The following is a 24,405-nucleotide window of genomic DNA, read 5'->3' as shown; positions in this document are numbered from 1 at the left end:
ACGTAGAAAGCCGTGGCCATGTGGGATAACATGGTGTGTGCAGGCGGCAGCAGGACATTCAGTCTTTCTAGAGAATACAGCGGTGGGAGGAGGCGCAGCAGTAGGAGAGAGGGATGAGCCTAAGGCATGCTGGGCCCCACGGGCCATGCTGAAGACAGGCTTTATCTTGAGATGATAGGAAGTTGTGAATTTTCATTCTTCCCAGAGATGCCTGTTCTGTGACAAGCCCTGTACCAGATACCTAGGTGGGAATGCAGGGCACGTGAGCAGTCAGTCATTTAAGCAGTATTTATGTATTGAGCCCTTACCACGTGCTGGGCACTGTCCCAGGCCCTGGGCATATAGCACCGTGTGAAACAGGCAAAGGCTCCTGGTTCATGGAGCTTAATTCTAGTAGGAGAGATATAATAAACAGGTAAAATAGATAAAATGTAAGTGATACATCTGAAAATGATCATCTTACTATTCATATGAAGAAAATCTAACCATGATACGGACTTTGGTAAGGGGGAAAGTTAGGTAGGGTGGCATTCCAGGTGAAACAAGTGACGAGAGGAACCAACCCCTGAAGGTGGGGAGGAAGAACGTTCAGGGCCCAGGAAACAGGAGTGGAAAAGGCCCTGGTTTGCCTGAAGAGTCAGCAAGCCAGCCGGTGGGGCTGGAGCACGGTGAGCCTGAGAGAGTGAGTGGGGGAGAAGGAGCTGGAAGGGGGCCAGGTGCTCTCAAGGGCAGTGTTAGAGGCCACACAGCAGATGACCACTGGAGGATTTTAAGCAGAAGGAGGACATGATCTGATTGTGCTTATTTTTTTCAATCTTGGCTTTTTTTTGTGGAAAGGGGAAAGTCGGTTCTAGTACCTATACCTGCCACGTGAGCTTGCAGTCTGTCATCAGGGAAGGTTAAAGTCCGATCATTGTTTTAGTAAAGTCTCTGACTCAGCTGTGCAGGGAGGATTGGAGGAGGCTGAGATGAGGAGACAAACCAGGAGACAAGGGGGCCTGAACCGACAGAGCACGTGGACGGGAAGATGTTTACAGGGGGAGCTGACAGGGTTCAGAGCTGCGCTTTAAGCAGACTGTATTACTTTCAGTGTTGGAAGGCTTGTTACAGGAGCATTAGCTACTAATTAATAATCTACTGTGTTGGGTTTGCCTCATGGCATGTTGCTGGTCAACAGACATTCTCATTAGAAACAATGAATATTGTTTCTAACACTAGAAATACCTTTTTAACAAAGGCAGTATGGTTATTGGTCGTGTGTTTTAATTTTGTGTAGTTAACAAACAGGGAAATCTCCTACTTTGGGCTATTAAAATAGCTGTAATCATAGTAAGTGAGTAAACTACCTCCTGGAAATCATTCATATTTATTGGAAAAGAATTGAAAATTCATATGTATTTCCATACTTACTAGAAATTGTGTTATTTCAGATGACACATTCATTCATCCAACAATAGCTAATGGGGCTACTTCCGAGCCACTGTTAAGTTCCTAAGGATACTTTCTCTTAAATGAAGGAAAAATACTTTAATTTACTAGGTTTTTTTCCTTTTACAGCAGTGCATTTCATTATCACTATAAACTTTGTGACACTGGCAGATGAGAATGAAGGAGATATCTTTGAATCATATGATTTCATTTAGCAATAATTCTGACATTAAAATTATCACCAATTAAGAATGGCTGTCCACAAGAGAATGATTCAAGTTTGTATCTGTTGGATATGTTGGCCTAATTGTTTTTTCCTGGTGTGCAAAATAGTGTTAAATGACCCCAAATTGCCCCTTTAAAAAAAGTATGAAAGCATTAATATATCGAAATAAAACCATAACTATTATATAGAGTTATATGTGAGTTACATATACTATATGTGTTGCTATAAAGCAGTTTCTTAAGATGAGGAACACAGTTACTTATATTAGATGAAATATTTTATGAACTAAAGAAAAATATCCTAGAAATGTTTATTCGACTTTTTTCCCTTAAATTATGTTAATATCAGGAAGTAAAAACATAATAGGCTAAAGCATTCCACCTCAAGACAGAAAATTTAGAGCTCAGTTTGTCTTTCCCTTCTCTATAACATATACAAATTACTCTAGAAGGGATTATGTCCTTGTGTTTATCAGAGAAACCTCCACAGAGGAATTTCTTCTTGTATCTATAATAGTTTAGATACCAATTCATGTATGACAGAAATTATTCCTTATAGGAAGTGAAACTTTGAATGTAATTGTGTGTGTTTGTGTGTGTGTGAGAGAGACAGACAGACATTGTGTAAGGTAAAGTTCAAGAGAATTTGATTCTCACCATCTGCATATAACAGTGGAATTCATCCCATTAACCAAAAAGCACTCTCTTCATAAAATCTAGGTGTTATTAGTAAATTCCAGCATATACTGTATAATAATAATTTTAGGTAAAACATCTATTTTCAAATTATTGTTCAAGAACAAATGACAACAAAATACAGGTGTACACTAATGAAAAGTGATGGTGTTAAACTAAGAAGTTTGGTGGGTTATTTCAACATATGTTCAAATTGATGTAGAAGGAAAAATATCTTTCCAAATAACTAATGCTTACCCCTTTAATGGCCAAATCTTTAAGAAAAAAATTCAGATGGAAACCTTAGAGTATATTGAATGTAAGCTATTGGAGCAATTAAGGAATGCTTATACTATACTATTTAAAAGTACTATCCTGTGAAAACTCAAAGAGTTTGTGCTTTCCCTACATAGCTAGTTCCAGACCGGTGTTCCCTTAGTACACTTTGTGTTTTCCTGCCATGTTTCTGTGCCTTTGATATCTTCTAAGTCCTTTTCCCTGAAATACCATCTATCTTAGCTTGGGCTGCTATAACAAACTACCATCACCGGGGCACTTATCAACAATTGAAATGTATTTCTCACAGTTCTGGAGGCCAGGGAGTCCAAGGTCAAGGTGCCAGCCGTTCATTGTCTGGTGCGGGCTCCCTTCCTGGGAGCTCTTCTTGCTGTGTTCTCACATGGTGAAAAAAGAACAAGCCAGCTCTCTGTCCTCTTCTTCATAAGGGTACTAATGCCATTCATGAGGGTTCTACCCTCATGACTCAATCAGCTCCCAAAGGCCCCCACCTCTAGTACCATCCCATTGGGGGTTAGGGTTTCAACATATGAATTTTGAGGGGACAGAAACATTCGGTCCATAGTCCTATTGCTACCCTGTCTTCATCAAAGCCCATCATTTGTTGTTTCCTCCAAAGAGACTAGTCTCCGTTGCCTCAACCAGATGTGATCTTTCCCTTCTTTGAGTACCAGTAGTCCTCTGTGTATCACTTACATTTACCTTACATGTACCATACTCTATATTATTGTCCTTTGTATATTGACCTAACCCCATTGTTAGTTTGCACACTAATTGTAGTTAGTTAATTAATTTATCCCAGAGCACCCAGCCCAGAATCTGGTGAAGATCCTCATTTTATACATGAATTTTACAGAAGAGTAAACTAAGGCCCAGGCTGGTCCAAGGTCAGGTGCTCTGGATTTCACTTACTTTTCATAATTTGGAAGGAAAATTCTATTTTTATCCATGAAAAAGAGATAAACTACCATACAACTCAGTAGTAACCTTAGGTCTACGTACTGAAAGAAGCTGATCTTTATTCCTAAAACTGTGAGACTACTAGTGCTTGTTTTCAAACTGATTGAACTAATGTCCATGCAAATTAAAACTGGTGCTGATATGACATGATCTACACCCTGGAAGTATTTTTCGATAGTAGTACTGCATTTATTCAACCAGTACCTGTTGAACTTTTACTCCATGCCAGGCACATGGCATCATTATTTCAATAACATTACAATGGGATAGGAAGGAAATACCACTGTATACTTTATAACACACATTTCCATTATCATTTCCTTCATTGATAAATGAGTTTAGTTCATTTAATTCTCAAAAGTACAACAGTCTTGGAGGACACGGGGTTGGGGGGGCAGGGGGCGAAGGGGAAGCTGGGATGAAGTAAGAGAGTAGCATAGACACAGATACACTACCAACTGTAAAATAGATAGCTAGTGGGAAGTTGCTGTATAAGAAAGGGAGATCAACTCGATGATGGGTGATGCCTTAGAGGGCCAGGACAGGAAGGGTGGGAGGGAGTCGTGGGAGAGAGGGGATATGGGGATATTTGTATAAATACAGCTGATTCACTTTGGCGTACCTCAAAAGCTGGTACAAGAGTGTAAAGCAACTATATCCCAATAAAGAGCTTAAAAAAAAAAAACCATTAAAAAAAAGTACAACAGTGTAAAATTTCCCAGTGTTCTCTGAACTCTGACTCAGTGATGAAGCAGTCTCAGTACTCAAACCTAAAAGAGTTACTGTGGTTCTTAAGACCTGAAAGCAAATCTTACATCCCATGTGTTCAACTCACTGTTTCTGTTCAGCAGCCTCCTGATTGGTCAGGACCTGTTCTTGATTCACGGGTAGCCCCACAGACCAGTGGTTAACCATTTTGAATTACCTCCCCTTCTTATATCCAGGATTCACTGGAGATAAGGTTCTAGCATAATGAAAGAAATGATAAGCATGGAATGTTCAGATGTTTCAAATAAGAGAATTTATAGTAATAACAAAGTTCTACTTATGTTGAATTAGAATATGTAGGAGAGAAGGTATTATATAGGATATATTTCTAAGTAAATACCTAAATCCTATTAAGAGAAAAAAGATCTTGATGTTTCTATGTGGCAATAGGGGATACATTTTAATTTCAAAATATTTTAAAGCTGGAAATATTTTTTAAAAATAATTTTATATGATCAGAGTCCAAAACGCCAAAAATTAAACTGTGTGAATGAAAACAGCCTACCTAGTAAAATAGATATAGGTTGGTGGCAACAATCATTTATTCTATGTTGGTAAAATTCTCTTTAATGTTTTTAAAGTCCATAAAAAAATAATTGTTTTATAGGATACAAACTCAGTATTAAAGGAGGAACAAGTTCTTACAGCTTTTGAAGATGAAGGGTCATATATTATTCAAGAACAGCAAGATTCTCTTGTGTGTCAAGGGATTCTTGATTTAGAGGAAACTGACATGCCAGAGCCTCCAGCTCCCGAGAGCTACCCTGGGTCAGTCTGTGAAGAAGATGTCACCTTAGCTCTGAAAGAACTGGATGAACGATGTGAGGAAGAGGAGGCGGATTTCTCTGGATTGTCTAGGTGAGAATACAGTATCACAGACACGATGATGAGGTGATATTTTCTCTCCTATCCTCTCGCAAATATGACCCTCTGTTCTAGTAAAATGACGTTCATTTCTTTGTATGTTTCAAAGGTAAAATGAGTTACCTCATTTTTATGATGGGTTTATTTTCTATTATTGACATTTACTTAAAGAAAAACAAGTGGGCCATTCTCAGAACATAGTGAGTAGCATTCTGCAAGTAAACGCACACCAAGTAACTATTTTGGCAAAATGCCAAATGGCCAAGTGTTAAAAAATCAATCTTGGGCCATGGCCGGAGCCAGGTATCAAACTCATGGAATGAACTTCTATGCTACCAGAACAAATCTGAAATATATTCCAAAAATTCTTTTAAAGTTTTTTTTTTTTAAATTAATTTATTTATTTTATTGGTTGTGTTGGGTCTTCTTTGCTATGCGCGCGTTTTCATTTTAGTTGCGGTGAGTGGGGGCTACTCTTTGTTGTGGTGCGCGGGCTCCTCATTGCTGTGGCTTCTCTTGTTGTGGAGCACGGGCTCTAGGCACATGGGCTTCAGTAGTTGCAGCACATGGGCTCAATAGTTGTGGCTCATGGGCTCTAAAGCACAGGCTCAATAGTTGTGGCGCACGGGCTTCGTTGCTCCGCGGCATGTGGGATCTTCCTGGAGCAGGGATCGAACCCGTGTCCCCTGCATTGGCAGGAGGATTCTCAACCACTGCGCCACCTAGGAAGCCCCTCTTTTAAAGTTTTATTATCAAGTGTCATATTTTAAAAGTTTGACTTATATAATGAGCAAAAGTGATCATGTCTTGCTACTGTCAGATGTGAGAGTGCTCCTTTTAAATGTTTATGCACCATACATTCACAATTGTCACACGGTATGAAGAATTCTCAAATAGGACTTTACTCAATTTTGTCAGCCCATGAGTGAAATAATCAATTATTACATAAAGTTCTTAATTTTGGTGGCTGTTATGTAACTTAAATACCAAACAATTCTGTAATGATGAGAATTATGATATAATCTGTATCTGCTATTTTGCTTTTTAAATTATTTTAATTTTATAACTATTTGTGGCTCACTGTTCTTTATAAACATCTAATTTAATGCACTATCAGTGTATTTATTTCCCTAGTCAACAGCTTGAAGCTCCTTAATAATTATTTTTATATAAAAATTAATATTTAGTAATCAAGTATATCAGAGTTTTACTCCTACAATAAAAGGTTTTCATTTACATCAATACTTCTAAGTACTAATTGAGTTTTAACATATATAGCACATGAGGTGATTTTTCATGCTCAGCATACCTAGAATGCTTACCTACACATGAAAGTGTACATTCCGATGTTAACAGCAGATCTTGGTGACACACCTTGTTCATGGTACTGACTTGGACATGACAGTAGCCTATGCAATCACTCACTCATTGATCATACACAAGTTCAGGAACGCCAGAAATGATGCAGGGGTAGACACTCAGCTGTCTGGCTTTCTAAAAGGCTGCAGCCAAAGAGCTGACTTTGGCCAAGCACTGAAGTTGAAATAGAAGTAAACATCCTTACTAAATACAGGGGTTTATCTGCTCAAGTTTATAGGATACATTTTGTTCAAATCAATCACCACAGTGACATTTTAAAAATTAAATTTTTTGAGGTAGAATTTAAGTTTTCACATCAAACGTCTACTTCATTTTGATATTTTCCCCCCCAGTCTTCTCAGATCCCTCTCTTCCACATGAACTGTTCCATAATTTCTATAAAGCCTTGTGGAGCTCTGCCCTGTAATGTGAAATACACAATTTTAAGACCCAGAGTCACACATTTCTTTATAGGATGCCTAACCCAAATACACCTCCATCTTTTTTCATTGTCTCATTTTCATTGTATTATCTGACTGCGGGGATTATAAATTCCTCAAAGAAAATGGCCAGGCCTTGTGTTTCTTTGAGTCAGATCTGTTACCGCCATACTGCTAGGCATATATGTCATGGCTTTAACACTGGATTTGGTCCCATAGTCCTGGCTTCAAATTCTGGCTCTGTCATTTCCTACCCAGTAGCCTAGGCACATCATTTAACCTCACTGAACTTTTTGTTTCCTCATTGGTAAAAATCAAGATAATAATAGTACTTTACTGTCACAGAGTCACAGACTGTGAAGACTGAATGAAAATAATCCACATAAAGCACCTAATGTATAGTCCTTGACAAGAGAGTCCATGACAGAAACTTGAGAAATATTACCATTGTTGATGTGAGCCTGTTCAAATAAAAAGCCTCCTAAATTGACCGTTTACAATGAAAGCATTCTAACCTGTATTATTCATAGACGTTACTGAAATTATTCCATTAGCCCTGGCCTGTCGTAGGACTGGAGCTGTTTTAAGGTGGTCCTGTGAAATTAGATTTCTAATTCCAAAGATGCTGAGAAAGGACAAGATGCTAGAACAGGGCGAACAAGAAAATCTGCTTATTCGTGCTTTCTCACAAAGTTTAGGTGGTTGCACATTTTCTAAATCAGTGTGTATATACGAGTAAAAAATAATGTTAGATGACAAACTATTTTAAGTAATTGAGTGTATTATTTTAAGATAGTATTATGATGATGATATCTGTGTTAACAGTCAAGATGCAGAAGAGCAAGATGGTTTTCCAGAAGTCCAGACATCACCTCTGCCATCACCATTTCTTTCTGCCATCATAGCTGCGTTTCAGCCTGTAGCATATGATGATGAAGAAGAAGCCTGGCGCTGCCACGTCAATCAGATGCTGTCAGACACCGATGGATCCTGTGCTGTGTTTACTTTTCACGTGTTTTCTAGGCTGTTTCAGGTCAGTGACGTTTAAGATTTCTGAATTCATATTATAGTTACCTGATAAAGTGATGGGGTTTTGTCTAAAATCAGTATCTCAAATTTTAATATTCCTGCTGATTTCCTTTAAAAATGTTTACTTTCCTAAGATAGTGATATTTAAATTTACACTTTGACGTTGTAGTACTGCTGGGACATTATACAGTGTACAGATATCTCCCCTAAGGCAATTAGAGTAAAACTTCAAAACAACATCTGATAAGTTTTCTGCAGTTTGCTAGGCACCTTCAGGGACACCAAAGAAATACAAAGCATGGTTCCTGCTTTCAAGGAGCTTACAGTCAGTATCATAAGACAATTTATCATAAAGTGTTAAATTCATTGGCACATTCATTACCGTGTGGGGACCTTAAAATTTTTAGCCAGGGTTCCTTCCAACCCTAAAAATAATACGAGCTAACATTTATTGAGTACTCACTACATGCTAGGCTCTAGGCTAAATATTTTACATTAAGTAATTCTTTTTTTTTTTTTTTTTTGGCCAGGTGATGAAGTTTATTTATTTATTTATTTTTGGGGGGGGGGGGTTACACCAGGTTCAATCATCTGTTTTTATACACATATCCCCGTATGCCCTCCCTTCCTTGACTCCCCCCCCTCGGGTCACATTAAGTAATTCTTAAAACAGACCTGTGTAATGTGGATGTATTTTTAGCATTCTGTAGCTATGGAAACCAAGGCAGAGAGAAATGCCACCATTTATTATTTTCCAAACTACCTGCCACCTTTCCTCCCTACCTAAGCCATTTTGCCCATCTTAGAAGATCCAGCTCTGTACATAGTCTCACTGAGGTTTTCCCAACCACTCCAACCTTCAGTCTCTCCCTCCTGGAAGTTCTTTAGTGCTTATTATCTGGAGCATGTATTTAATTCTGCATTTTTGCATTGCTGTTTGGTTGTCTATTTATAGTCTTTTCTTTCCAGAGATATAAATCTTTTTTTTAATAAGTTTATTACTGAATAACATTCCATTGTTTGGTTGTACCACAGTTTGTTTATCCGTTCACTTACTGAGGGACATCTTGGTTGCTTCCAAGTTTTGGCAGTTATGAACAAAGCCGCTATACAATCCCACTACTGGGCCTATACCAGAGAACACCATAATTCAAAAATGACAAATGCACCCCAGTGTTCACTGCAGCACTGTTTACAATAGCCAGGTCATGGAAGCAACCTAAATGTCCATCAACAGATGAATGGATAAAGAAGATAGGGTACATATATACAATGGAATATTACTCAGCCATAAAAAGGAACAAAATTGGGTCACTTGTAGAGACATGGATGGACCTAGAGACTGTCACGTAGAGTGAAGTGAGTCAGAAAAACAAATATCATATATTAACACATATATGCGGAACCTAGAAAAATGGTACAGATCAACCGGTTTGCAAGGCAGAAACAGAGATACAGATGTAGAGAACAAACATATGGACACCAAAGGGGGAAAGCGGGGGGGAGGGGGGGTGTCACTGGGGTGGGATGAATTGGGAGATTGGGACTGCCATATATACACATTACTAATAAGAAAAAAATCAAATTGTATACTTTAAGTATATGCAGTTTATTGTATGTCAAAAAAAATGTTTTAACTATTAAAAAAAAAAGTCAGCAGTTAGTACCAAAAAATAAATAATAAGTTTATTTATTTGGCTGCATTGGGTCTTTGTGATGGCTTCTCTTGTTGCAGAGCATGGGCTCTAGGTGCATGGGCTTCAGTAGTTGTGGCACACGGGGCTCAGTAGTTGTGGCTCGCAGGCTCTAGAGCACAGGCTCAGTAGCTGTGGCACACGGGCTTAGTTGCTCCACGGCATGTGGGATCTTCCCAGACCAGGGATTGAACCCGTGTCCCCTGCATTGGCAGGCGGATTCATAATCACTGCACCACCAGGGAAGTCCCCCAGAGATATAAATGTCTTGATGCCTGAGACTGCGGCTTATGCTTTTTTTTTCCTAATTAATCATGATGACACCTAATGGTGCTACACATATACATGTAGGTACACGTTAAGTATTTGCATAGTAATTACACTTCTGATTACACTAACTCATTGGGTGCTCACTATGGGTCAGGCACTGTCTGATTGTTTTACGTGAACGAATATTCTTGAGTTTTGAGAAGATATTGCCCTTGATGCATTTTGATGACTTTAAAGTCAGAAGGCAGCTCATAGCCAAGGAGAGCACACTACTTTTACTGAAAATTTCTTTCAGGTAGAACTTTAGAAGAGCTAAAATCCTCACACATGTATACAACATACAGCATGTATTCCTTCTGTCTTTCCTAATGAAAAAAAACCTCAGGAATGGGGAGATGAACGGCCTGTATCATTAGTTTCTTTTTTCAGGAATGTGGTTCTATAAATACTGTTTTGATCATTTTTAGAAATTACCATGTTTCCTAAAGAAATGCCTACAAACAAGGACTTACAGATCAGTTTTAAGGTCCTATATATCACTACAATAATAGTGTTAAAAGGTTGTTCTAATTATAAATTATGCTTTTTTTTACTTAAACATGAAAAATGTGAATACTAACATTTTTCTTATGTTTTCTCCATAGTCAATTCAAAGAAAGTTTGGAGACATAACTAATGAGGCAGTCAGCTTTCTTGGGGAGAGTCTGCAGCGCATTGGTACCAAATTTCAAAGTTCATTGGAAGTGATGATGATGTGTTCAGAATGCCCGACAGTCTTTGTGGATGCTGAAACAGTAAGTTTTAACATGAGCACTTACTATAAAAACTAAACTGAAATGGCATCATTCAGTAAGTGGTTTTTTTTTTTTAAGGCAGTTCAGAATTTTAAAGTCTAAAGGATATTTTCAGCTTGATTATAAATATCTAGCAAAATATAATTCCCGTATATTCTATGCAGTGGCTTGTGACTATTTCTGATTCTGGCCTCTCCCTGCGCTCACCCTCCACAGAGTCCTAGATGGGAAAGCTAAAGAATCATGCTCTAGAGATGTCTACTTTTCCTGATTCCTGAATAAAAGCGGGTTCTATCCCCACGAAGAACCCAGAACTCCCTGGTCTTCCCCACTTGTCTCCAAGCACATTTGTAGATTATGTATTAAAATATTTAAGGAATTAAGGTTTAAAAAGCTTCAAGGGTGTTACCTTTAAGGTACATCCTGGTCTGACATCCCTAAAGTCGCACTCCCCTCCTCCTCCATTTCAGTGAAAGGTCAGTCCTTAGTACCGGACAGCATACAGTAAGGGACACGGGCTTAAATTGGCCTGAAAATCAGCTAACCCATGACCCCAAAGTTTTTGGTCTCAGGATTGTGATCGGAAATGGTGACCTGGATCTATGTGTTTCTGATTTGACAGCTGATGTCCTGTGATTTGTTAGAAACACTCAAGTTCAGTGTTTTGGAGTTGCAGGAGCACCTGGATACATACAGTGCCAAAAGAGAAGCAGCTGAGCAGGTCAGTCTGTGTTTACCAGGTAAAAAAGTAGTTGCTTGTGACACTAGAAGTGCTAGCTAACCTGGCAGAATAGCTGAGATGGAAAACAGAATCTATTAACACTTGCCTCAGGGTTTTACTGAGAATGGTGGGGCCTTGGAGATCTCTGTGCCGTAAATTCCCATCTTTAGCTTGTAGAAACTGGCCCTCTAAGAGCCTAAGAACACAATGGAAAACTAGCTTTATAAAAAGCTTCTGTGTGGAGACTATAATAGCTGCTGTCAACATTGCAAGTGGGGATATAAAAGCAGTATTTCCCTGAGAAATGCATGATGATGTTGTGGTCCAGAAAATCTGCAACCTGTGACAAAGTGGTGATCTATTTCCTGTGATGTGTATGTGTACGTGGGCAAGCACAGGGAGAAATGAGCATGTAGTAGATTATAGATATTACCTGCAAAGAAATGTTTCTTTAACGCCAGTCTGGCACTGCAAAACACAGTCATTCTATTCCCTGTGAGTAAATCCAGTATGTTTTCAGCTGGCAGGGGCAGAAAAATTTAAAGGAAAAAAATGCTTCATCTTCTCACACAAACTGCATACAGTAGGCACTTTTTGCCCTAGAATAAGAGATGGGTCTCTCATTAATAAGTACTAAATATCTAGCACACGTAAAGGCCTATGAAAAATGAAGTGTTAAACCTGGTTCTTATTCTCTAAATATTCTAGATAGGAATATAAAGCACAAATACTGTGCGTGAATAATTAGTAACAAAAGTAGAGTCACTTAAATTATAGCTATAAATAAAAGTACTGGCAATAAGACTTCCCCCAAATCATGCATGTCTAACAGAAAACGGATGCAAACCAAATCTATGATTTTCAAGGAGAGGTCACTGTTGGCTAATAGGAAAACTTCAAGAAATAGAGATATGACCTTAGTCCTTGACAGATGTTAATTTTAGATTAAGGGATTATCTCAGGAAAAGAATATGGTAAGAGAAAATACTTAAGGCTTTCTCCCCTTGTAAGGGGATAGTGATCTTATATCTGGACTGGAAGAGTAAAGACAGATTGGAGAAGAGGAGAGAGTTTTCAACAGCAGGAAAGTATCAGGCAAGATCTGGTCATCTTACAAATAATGCTGCTGTGTACCTTCTTATACATGTCTTTTACGTGTATATGTTCACGTACCTGTTGGATATCTATCTAGGAGTGGAACTGCTGGGTCACAGAGCACACATCTATTCAAATTTAATAGATTCTGCCAAGTAGTTTTCTGTGAGCGGTTGCTTCAGTTTACAGTCCTCTCAGAAGTGTGCACAGGAGTTACCATTGGCCTGATACCTCTGCCACCACTTAGTATTGCCAGCTTTTAACATTTTGTCATTTTGGTGGCTGTGAGGTAGTATTTCGCATTTCTCTGATGACTGTCTGAAGATCTTTTCACGGGTATCTTCATTTAGCTATTTTGTGAATTGTGCCTAAAGTACCTTGCGCAGTTTTGTTATTTGTAGGAGTTATTTGTGGATTTCTTAATGCAGGAGTTTTTCATTCTAAACACAAGCCTTTTATTGGATTATGAATTACAAATTTTCTCCCCCTCTGTGGCTAGCATTTTCATTATCTTAATAGCATTTTTTGATCAACAGAAGTTTTTCACTTTAGTTAGGTCCAAGTAATCCATCTTTTCCATTATGGTTAGTGCCTTTGTGTCTTCAGAAATCTCTGCCTTCCCTAGGAGGTAGACTGCTGCAATAACAGTCCCCGTGAGTCATGCTCCTCTGTGGCCACGCCTCTTTGCAATATGACTTGCTGTTCCATCGGGAGATGGAATCTGTTTTCCCACCTCTTAAGTCTGGGATGGACTTGTGACCTGCTCTGACCAATCAAACTCAGAAGTAATGCTGTGCAACCTCTGAGGCTGGCACTTAAGAGGCCTTTTGCAGCCTCTGCTTTTGCCACCATGCCTGTCAGAGTGTAAATTGGAACAAACTCTGGAAAACTATTTGACCTCTAGCCTGCTGGAGGATGGGAGGCCATGTGGGGGAGGATGGAGGCAGCTGGCTCACTGCCAGCATGCAAGGCCCATGAGGAAGACCAGCTTGGAGCTTTCAGCCCCAGTCAAGCCATCAGATGACTGTAGACTCATGAGTGACTCTAGGCAAGACCAGAAGAAACTCCCAGCCAACACAGAGATTTATCTTGTTGTTTAAAGAAGCCATTAAGTTTTAGGGTGGTTGGTTATACAGCAATAGATACCACTTACAACAGGAGAACATCAAATACCTACAAAAAAGTGTAGTCAAAGATATGCTAAACCTCCACACAGAAAATTTCAATTATTACTGAGAGAAATTAAAAGCCACCTGAATAAATGGAAGACTATACTACGTTTATGAATCAAAAGACTCAACAGTGTAAAGAATCATTTTTCCCCAAAATGATCTGTAGATTTAATGCAGTCTCATTCAGAATTTCAGACAATATATTAATGGAAATTGACAGGCTGATTACAGTCTTGAACACAGGTCAGGAAACTACAGCCCTCAGGTCATATCTGGCTCCCTGCCTGTTTTGTAAATAAACTTTTCTGGAACATAGCCATCCCATTTGTTTACCTATTGTCTATGGCTATTTTGCACTGCAACACAGAGTTAAATAGTTGCAACAGAAAATACATGGTTTACAATACCTAAAATACTTACTGTCTGCCCTTGACAGAAAGTCTTCCAGATCTTGTCCAAAAAGCGCAACAACAAGGTCCAAACAACAGAGTTAGACCTACAGCAAGACCTATTAAAAATCTCAAAGAGTGCTGGCATAAGAATAGACAAATAGACCAACAGAACATAACAGACCCACATATGTATATAATCATATAATTTATAGCAAAAGTGCTATTGCAGTGTAGTGGGAAAAGAATGTCCTTTTCAATAAACTGGGCTGAATCAATTAAAATATCTGTATGGAAGAGGAAAATGAATTTGATTCCTTCCTAAGCTACCATCTCACCATTTCTTATCCCATCTATTCTGTTACTTTTTCCTTCCCTTCTTAACTTCTTTTCTATCAACCAACTATTTTTCATTATTCAGTTATTCCCCCTTTAATAGTTTTTTAGTTATACATTCTTTTATCATTCCTTGAGTCTTGAGGATCACAAATGAAAGCCCGACGTATTTATCATAACCCCGCTCTCTTGGCAGGAACTGAACAATTGTTATCATCTCCACAGCACCATGAGACCAAAAAATCTGTGCTTACCTTTTCATCCTCCCAGATGCTACTACTTGCTTTCTTAGCCTCTCCTCCTGCACATGATAAACACAGGAACAAGTGCACACAGACTGGTAGGCTTTCTTCTCTGCAGTTCCCTTTTCTCCAGGATCTTGGCCCTCATATTTCTCACTACCTGTCATAACCCTGTTTTCCCAGCCATTAATTTTTGTTTAGCTTCTGAGCCCATGGACATGAATGAGCAAATCCCCTAGAGTAACGCTGGAATCAACGTAGGGCTCCCTTCAGTACTTTTCTGTGGCTCCCTAAATCCTGGCTGGTGGTATTCAGCTTCCATAGTTGTCCTTGAAGGACTGGCCTTATACAGGCTACTTCATCATACCCAGAAGCCAAACCTCTCCAGTTAAATTTTAACCTTTATTTGAGCCTTGAGTAAAAAAAAATCCATCATGACAGGAAGACCATTATATGTGAACTGGAGGGTATTCTGTACACAAACTGTCTACTGTATCTTGTACAGACTGACCGGGAAGGTGTGGACCTGTACTTTTCAGGTCAGTATGCAGCCACAGTACAAGAGAGTTGGGGCTTTTCTTGTAACAGAATAAAAATCAGAAGTGATTACGTTGAATAGTGCCCCCCCAAATGTCATATCATAGGCATACAGTATAAAAAAACCACATTTAGTAAGAATAAGCCATTAAATAAGCAATTGAAATTATTTTTTTCAAATTATCAGTATACTTGGGCAAATCGGGCCGGACTTGTGATGATGATGACGTGTACAGGCATTTTCACATTTTGTGTGAATTAAAGATTAATGTACAGATTCCATGTTAGATGTCAACTGAATTTTGCTGATATAAAGAAATCTGCTGGATAGCTTTTGACAGTGACTGCCACAGCTGTATCTCACTAGGAAAGCTTAACATGTTTTTCTTCTGAGATGCTGTCAAGTAAAGAGCCTAAGGGCCTGTGCAGGCTGAGGAACCGGGATAAAAGGGACAAAAGGTCAAAGAGATTGTTTTGAAACAACTGAGACATCTAATTTTCATTCTTTGCATGTAGACCATTAAGCTACAATTGAGAATTTCAAATGTCTAGTACTGAAATATTTTCAAAAAGTAAACAATGTAGGTAGTAGTTTTTCTCAAAGCCAGAATGAAAAATGTCCTAATGACTTCATATATGCATAAAATACATAAGTATATTATGCATGTATAAGTTTTATTATATTTAATCTATCACACAAAAAAGAACTAGGAAGTCAAAAGAACTGATAATAATAATATCAAACTGTCGAAACCTAGGAGCTTAAGTTAAAGGCTCTAAACTTTCACTTCAGCTTGGAAATTCTATGACTCCAGTGTTTTTTCCCCACTAAACCATAATGCTATTATTTTCTTTTTATCTGACCAAGAAAAAGGTACCTTAAATAAATATCCATCTTTAGGACTAGCCCCTGGATAAGGAAAATCCACATTTGGCTTCTGTATCTAACATTCCTTGGAGAGAACATGTTTGTCATTCATTACTGTCCAAAAAAGGAAGAAAAAAGAAAAAGAAACAGAAACAAGATTTCAAATGGATTTTAGTTTCTGTTTCACTAATTAAAAGTGACAAAAGTCTTCTGAGAATTACACTTCCGATAAGCAAACTGACCTGGTTAATTCTTTCTAAGTTGCCTTTATTAAATTGACAATAGGGGAAGCCCATCTTTCATTTCCCCCATCTTACATTAGACAAATATCAGGTATATGTTGTGAAGATTTCCAATAAAGTCTACCAAATGAATATTCTTTACTGAAACGGCGCGCCACCAGTCCCTGGGATAGAAGACAGCCGATTGTGTTTCCATTAGTAAACTGTCCCCAGTGTGTGCATGTAGCCACATACACAGATCCTCTGCTTGGGTTTCTTGCATACAAATGATTCACTTCAAATGGAGATGAAAGTCTATGTCTACAACCAGTCCTAGAAATTCAAGTTCACTTTTTAAGATTGTTGTTTTATATGTGCAGGCCGTTATGGTACCAATTTCATTGTGCATTGTGCAATTACTGTATTAAAATTTACTGTTATTTATTTCTTCAGTGGCTAGACAATTGTAAGAGGACATTTGGTGCCAAAGAAGACATATATAGGATAAACACAGATGCACAAGTAAGTTTCTTATTCTTAGTTTTGCCATATTTCTGTATCAGGTAAAATAATGTATCCTTGATATTCCTTGAAATAAAGAATATTTGTAACATTTTTCATTTCTGTTATCAGAACAATCTTTGTAAAAGTTAGGTTCAATGGAATATTGGCTTAGTAATGAAAAATTCACTTTAATAAAAATGAACGGCCAGCTTATGACTGAAGCTCAATAACATTCAGTAGATAAGCTCGATGAATATCTGGATAGTCCAAGTTGACTTTTAGATGCATCTGCCTCTTTAAAACTTTTTTCATTCTGCATTGGTATTCTACAGATAAACTGTCTGGTAAGGATAATAAACCTGTGTAATGTTATATACATTTATATTAGCCCTTCCGAAGGTGAAATTCTGATTGGATAAATTAAGGTTTTTCCTAGTATAAAATTCAGTGAAAATAACAGTAATATATTTGCTTAGAGAAAGTGCAAATATATAACACATACATTAAATGAGGATAAAAGTATGACCTACAGATTATTCTAATAGAAGTGTAACTTCATGTGGGGAACATGCATTAATCAATTAACAATCTGCATTTGACATCAGAATTCTAACCTTTTACAACATCAGACTGTTACAGTGTACTATTGTAATAAAAATTTGAAGTTCTACAACAGTGAAATGTTGAGAAGATAACAGTATACTCTCAAGAAATGTTAACTATTTGCTGAGCATTTCACATTAATTATCTCTGTCCTTCCAGCTCTTTGTCTAGTAGATGCTGTAATTTCCCCATTATGCAGATGAGGATAAATAAGTAATCAATAAATATTTTAAAATAAATGAGAAGGTATATGCAAATTAAAATTGAGGCTCAGAGAAGCTAATTTATCTAAAATAAGTAAGTAAATAGAATTAAGATTCAAACCTTGGAAGGCTGACTCCAAATCCTGCTCTGTCATAAAGAAATTGTCAAATAATCTGTGTAAAGAAGGAAATGAGGCAAGATAAGGAATTAACCCCAGACTAGAATTAGGTCCTTTGGTTCTAATTCTGTCTTTGCCACTATGGCTTCAGCAGGTAACAAACTTCTTTTCTCATATATAAAGTGGTTAGGTGGGTAGACTAGACAATTTCTTATATCCCTTCTACCTTGAAGAAAATGAGTTCCATCTCCAGGAGTCTATGTCAGTTATTACAGCTTGAGGTTTTCTACTAAGTGAAAACTGAAAACTCTACATTTAAGGCTTCTGCTGATATCTTAGCTCTCCTTTCACATTCAGCTCCTTGAGAGTGGGGTGGTCCTTTTTTGCACATTACATACTGTCTGTTCCTGTATACCAGTATAGTCTTTCACATACTAAGCAATCAATATTTATTGTAAAATAAATGAAAAGACTGTGTATATGCAAATTTCACTACACTAAAAAGCAATATTTTAAAATGTACAGTGTTAACATATTTAGCGTGATTTCTAGTAATTCAGAGCTATGAAATTAGTTAGGTTTGTGTTATTTCCTACAGTTGTGGTGATCGTAAACTTTATCAGTGATTTCTTTTCCATTATATCCCAAAGTAGATGCTCTGGATATATGTGTGTTGAGTCAGTTTTAATTTCTGCTAATAGAAGTGAAAAAACACTTAAAACTCAAATCGTTGTTAGTTTCCATATAAAACTGTATGCAGTAAAACCTCAGGAATTTGGATATGCTAATATGTTTGACATTGGATTGTGCTCCACTAACATTCACAGGATGGCCATCTACATAATTTATGGTAAGCAGTACTGAGCTGAAGTTCACCTTTGCTTAGCAAATCCCTTCTAAATTAACAGGAATAAATGTTATATAAACAGTGCTTCAGAGGAAACTATTTAGAAAAGCAGATTTCAAAAAGGACTTTTAGAAGCAATATTTATATTATGGCGATTGGTGTTTTAATTAGAAGTCATTCTCCATTAATGAGACTAGGTCAAAGTTGCTATAGATATTTTAATGTAATAATTTTTAAATATTCCATAAACTGGATGTTTCACTGTGTTTTTACATTATCTCATTTGATTCAAACCTAGCTGGGCTGAATTTCTGAGATTTACTAAATTACATTTGGAATGCAATTTAAAACACACAACTGCTCTCAATATTTTGTTTTCGATTCAGCACTAATTATGGTAACTTAGGACTTAATTAGACAGCAAAAGGTAGGAAACCCAGAATGAGCCACGCCAGAGGTAGTCTTCTCATGGGAAAATACTTATTATATAAAATTATAAGCCAATTCTTTTCTGAGAAGTAAGAGTAATTCATGTTTTCTAATTAGAAGTTTTTCACTTTACTAACGGAAATTTATTACATTTGGCTTTTTTTTTTGAAAGGCTATAAAAACCCAGATAGAAGACCACTTTCAGTAGCCAACTTTCCCAACATCACACTAGTTTTATTCTTTGTAGCTTTTGCACAAGAAATAAACTATAGCTTAAATGTAATGTAGCTGTTACTTGGCGAAGAGTGAAAAACACCCTGGATTGTTACAGTAAATGTCTGAAAAGTGTTATTCTGGAAATAGCATCATAAATTCTTCTTTGGGGTGTAATTTTAAATGTTCTTCAGTTTGCCTGGGACATCTGTGACCCTAGTTACAATGATTTCTTACACTAATTCTTGGTCTTTTTCTTCCTTTGTATTTTTTTGTGACCCGATCACCTTCTTGCTTAGCAAATGGAAATTCTAGCAGTAAGTGACCTGTCTTAATTTATAGACTACTTATCCATGTCAGACAAACTGGTTTTCACTTGCCATTTGTGACCTAGCAATGTTTTGTCATGGACTGCTTTAAGAGTAGTGTGTGCTTCAGTACTGTATAGCCCTAATCCATGAAATGTTGTAGTCCTACAAAAATAAGGTTTTATAATTAATATGTACAACTAGCAAGTGCCTTTTTACACATCTCTAACATATCTCCTTTTAAAGTTCTTAATTTTAAAAATCCAAGTGCATTTGTTAATTTCATTGTCTTGTTTCGATGAGATTACAAAGTTGCTTTTCTTAAAAAAAGGAACTCATTTTAAAGACAAACTATTCTTACTTTTTAGGTGAGAGTTAGCCAGAGTTTTACTTTTTTGCTTTATCAAGCACTTGTTGATAAATGCAGTGAGATGTACATCTCAATGTGGCAAGAGTATATGCATTTGTGAATTCTTTTCATTATGAAGTTAGCTTTAAGTCCTAGTGAATTCTTTTTAAAGCATTCTATGTATTGCCTGCTGAAAAATTCTGTTTAATGTGAAAACATGCTTCACACTAAAAATGAATTATGTAACCGATAATCTTTAATTTTTTATCTTAATCCCAGCCTTCAGAGCATCTTTCATCTGTCTTTCATCAACTTCATACCATATTAACTTGCTTACTGCAGAAAAATAAAGCTCAGAACAATTTTAACACAATTATTTACTTATAAATTTTTATTGGAAATACGCTGTCTAGTCAAATATGGAAAATAACACCTAAATTTAACAGTGTTATTTATTTCTAGGAACTGGAGCTCTGCCGAAGGTTATACAAATTGCATTTTCAATTGCTGCTTCTGTTCCAAGCCTACTGTAAACTTATCAACCAAGTCAACACAATAAAAAATGAAGCGGAGGTAAATATTCAGTTGTACTAGGCATTAGTAACTGATTCTAGAAAATTAAGATACATACGTACGTATTTCCTTGTAGGAGCGCTGAAGTGAAAAGTCACTTACAGTGAATCTTTTCTCCCCCCAGTTAAGCATTATCAGTTTTTGAAATGATGTGCTATTTCAGGACCTGTTAGTAAATCTGACAGCAGATATCCAGCAATCTTAAAAGGTTCAAGACCTTAAAGGTCACAGTAGCAGCAAAAGATCATCTGTAATCAAAAATCAGGTACAGCACGTCAGTTCAATAAAGACAAAATTGTATTATGAAACCCCCTAACATCTTGTCCAGGTAGTATTTCTATAGTTCTAGAAACGCACACAAGAATAAACACATCAAGAACACTACAAATGTCAGAAATCGTGTCATGTATAGATTTGAAAGTATTGACTTTAGTCTTTTCCCCCCCTTGTCAACTGCTGGTACCAAAACTATCACCAAGGAAATCACTTTCTAAAATGGTTAAATTTATTAAAAAAAATACATACACATACTGGTTTATATAAAATACCCTGGGTAAACAACCTTTTAAAATATAGACTTCTCATTACTGTCAAAAATTTTTTTACATGATCCTCCCATAATTCCAGGCCTACTGTTACCAAAAAAAAAAAAAAAAAAAAAGGTATTTTTACGATCCAAGATGAAGTTTATATCATATGTTAAAACCAATATAAACATCGGTTGCAACCAATTTTTTTTTTCTACTTATTACAATGTAACGTTTATTACATTTAAAGCAACCTGTTTTATCAAGAGTATTTAAAGACTACTATTTGGCAGCTGAAATTATTTATTCTCACTCAATACAGAACTTGAAATATTAACTGCCCATAAGGACTAAGTTTGACAATTGAAAATAATCTTGAAGAGAAAATACTACCACCATCAGGTGTATCTCCTCAGCCAAGTAAATGCTCTTGTTGTTACTGAATGTACAAATCGATCTTCTAAGGTATATTTATTTCTTTTAGGTCTTCAACATGTCAGAGGAACTTGCCCAGTTGGAAAGTATCCTCAAAGAAGCTGAGTCTGCCTCAGAAAACGAAGAAATTGACATTTCCAAAGCTGCACAAACTACTATAGAAACTGCCATTCATTCTTTAATTGAAACTTTGAAAAATAAGGAATTTATATCAGCTGTAGCACAAGTCAAAGCTTTCAGGTAAATTGTGAAGGGATTTATAGGAGATGCCTTTATACTTAATCAGAAGTTTATAAAGATTAGGTTTTGGTTTTCAATTTGATGTTTCAGTATTTTATCTTTGCGAAAGGAAAACATGACCTTATTTTGTACAGTTATCAATGAAATGACACTAATTTTAGATTTTGTTCATTCTGGGATACTTTCAGTAATATTTGCTCAAATATTAAAACAGATCCTCCGTGACTCATAAGGAAATTATTTTTATAGGTATTAACTTAAAAGTAGTTCATCTTTAATAATTACTTTGAGTTTCAGGACTTAAAAATACTGTGTGTTTTCAGATCTCTCTGGCCCAATGACATCTTTGGCAGTTGTGAAGATGACCCTGTCCAGACGCTGTTACACATCTATTTCCATCACCAGACCCTGGGCCAGACGGGAAGCTTTGCAGTCATAGGCTCTGACCTGGACATGTCAGAAGCCAACTACAAATTGATGGAACTTAATCTAGAAATAAGAGAATCTCTACGCATGGTGCAATCATACCAGCTCCTAGCACAGGCCAAACCAATTGGAAATTTGGTGAGCACTGGATTCTGAGAAACTTCAGGCATTTAGGAAGAGACTAAACTGAAGATGATTAAGAGTACTAACAAGCACCTTTTATGGACCCTTGCAATTCACTGATGACTTTTTCTGGCAGCATCCACAAACACAGTGAAATTAATGTCAAACTTTATCAAGGTAAAAAAGTAAGAATGTCAAAATAAGATCTGAAGGGGAAAAAAACTAACCGTTTAACAGCTGCCGATACCTCCCACAATAACTGTATGAAGAAAGAATTTTTTTAATTACTTTACCTACATGAAAAGAAAAGGGCTAAAAGTGATGCATACAATACATTACTTTCTGGAGAAAGAAAAGAATTCTAAGAATGTTTGCAATAACGGCCTCTAATACTGAGACATTGGAAAGCAGGTGAAATGAGGCTGAAATCGAGGCTGGTTCGTTTTAGCTGAAGACCTGCAGAACTGCTTGGACTTCTAGCAGTCACAAGCATAATCACAACTGATACTTAATCATCTACATGAAGAACATCCAGTCGGATAGATATACACAGAAAGACTTCTTTGCAAAAACCATTGATTTTTTTTTTTTTTTTCTCAACATGTGGGATAAGGGCATGGGTGTTTTGTTTTTCGGTCTGTATAAGGAATTGTGTGTGTGTGTGAGCTGAGATGTGTGAATATGTGATAGTCATATTTTCAAGGTATGGGTGTTTGGTGATAACGTCTCAGAGCATGCCTAAAAGAGCACTGCAAGTTTATTTTTGAAAAAATTTTATTTTATTAGATCTAACTCTTCATAGTGTGTAAATGTTAGGACATTTTAATAATATTTTAAAACTGGGCTTTCCCAGTATTTCAGAAAGAAATAATATATCTGTTAACGTTATTGGAATGCTGCTCAGTTCTCTGATCAGTGCTTATGTTACGATTGTTGATAACTAACCAAAGTAGATGCCTGCAGAGACTAAAATGTAAAATAAAGATGTATGCTGCCCGTCAGCTCTTCTCATTAGAAAAGTTAACTTATTTTACTCCATAATTATTATAGAAACTGTATAGATTAAAACCAGTATTTTCTTGTACATTTGTGCAATGCACTGTTATACAAGAAGAGGTGTACAAAGCTGAAGAAAAACTTGTGGTCATTGATGGTAGACTATATGACGTGCAGGCCCTGAAGTCTGCAGAATTTAAGAAGAGAGATGCAAATGCATTTTTATATGTTTATTCAGGACTCGCATGTTTCACCCTAAAGGAACCTGGGGCTATGGGGGAAGATGAAAGGAAGCCTGAAGACTGACTACCAAAACATGCAATATACTTATTCACTGTCCAAGTCTGTAGCATAACATGAACTGGATTCTCTGTCCTTTTTTTAAATAGCATTTTGTAAAAGAAATGAATGTAGTCCCACGATTCCTCTGATTTGAAAGGAACACCTTGTATTTTTTATATGCATCTCTTATCCACTGTGACTTTGCTTTTAAACTGGGCTCTGGGATTCCAGAGTTTAGAATGTAGAAATGAAATGCTGGGCTTTGCCTTTTCTTGGCGGTGCAGACCCTGCCAGAAATGTAATTATGCTCAAGTGCATTAACTGAGGGCCCTGTGCACGCCGCCGGACTGCTGACGAGAGTTATGTTACCTGTAAAATTCTCTAACTGGTCACAGCACATTCATAATCACTGTATTTTTTGACCCTGATAAAAACAATTATTTTGATGGTGTTCTGGTACTGTAAATGGTGTCCTTTAAATTATTTAATAACTTCTGGGTGCGGGGCAGGAAGAGAGGGGTGGGTGTCTGGAGACACACCACACTTTACAGCCTATCTTACCATCCCCTATTTTTTTCACCCTCCTTATATCCTTTTTGTTAAAATAAAAAGCATTGTAGCTGTTGGTTTGTGTTGTATTTTAAGAAAGGATGAATGACTAGAGTGCATCATTAAGGAACTTTTCAAATGTTGCCTTCATTACTCTTAAAAATAATTTTCCTTCAAAAGGGGAGAACAAATTTAGTTCAACTGACTAATCACCCAAACCAGACCCTCTGAACAGTTGACATGTCCTTTTCCTATTTATATGTGACTAAATCTATTTATAATGTAATAAAGATGA

The 24,405-nt window shown here is 36.9% G+C and overlaps 1 protein-coding gene across 10 annotated transcripts in view; it reads left to right on the top strand.

Annotated features, from left to right (window-relative positions):
• Positions 1 to 24,186, top strand: part of FRYL (FRY like transcription coactivator) — a 242,165-nt gene extending 217,979 nt beyond the window's left edge. For 7 of the 10 annotated variants that reach the window (XM_057725531.1, XM_057725527.1, XM_057725525.1 and 4 more), the window contains 9 exons: positions 4,961 to 5,211; positions 7,842 to 8,049; positions 10,654 to 10,803; positions 11,426 to 11,524; positions 16,838 to 16,906; positions 19,602 to 19,619; positions 20,422 to 20,532; positions 21,544 to 21,734; positions 22,058 to 24,186. In XM_057725531.1, the coding sequence (XP_057581514.1) occupies positions 4,961 to 5,211; positions 7,842 to 8,049; positions 10,654 to 10,803; positions 11,426 to 11,524; positions 16,838 to 16,906; positions 19,602 to 19,619; positions 20,422 to 20,532; positions 21,544 to 21,734; positions 22,058 to 22,316 (1,356 nt within the window). In that variant the 3' untranslated portion in view covers positions 22,317 to 24,186. Of the gene's footprint in view, positions 1 to 4,960; positions 5,212 to 7,841; positions 8,050 to 10,653; positions 10,804 to 11,425; positions 11,525 to 16,837; positions 16,907 to 19,601; positions 19,620 to 20,421; positions 20,533 to 21,543; positions 21,735 to 22,057 lie in introns of those variants that run through there. The other 3 variants (XM_057725528.1, XM_057725526.1, XR_009052491.1) reach the window with 2 other exon arrangements.
• Positions 24,187 to 24,405: the final 219 nt, after the last annotated feature.

Source organism: Hippopotamus amphibius, chromosome 3, assembly GCF_030028045.1.
Source record: "Hippopotamus amphibius kiboko isolate mHipAmp2 chromosome 3, mHipAmp2.hap2, whole genome shotgun sequence".
NCBI lineage: Eukaryota > Metazoa > Chordata > Mammalia > Artiodactyla > Hippopotamidae > Hippopotamus > Hippopotamus amphibius.
The sequence above is the reverse complement of the archived record's forward strand: the minus strand, read 5'-3'. Positions and strand labels throughout refer to the sequence as shown.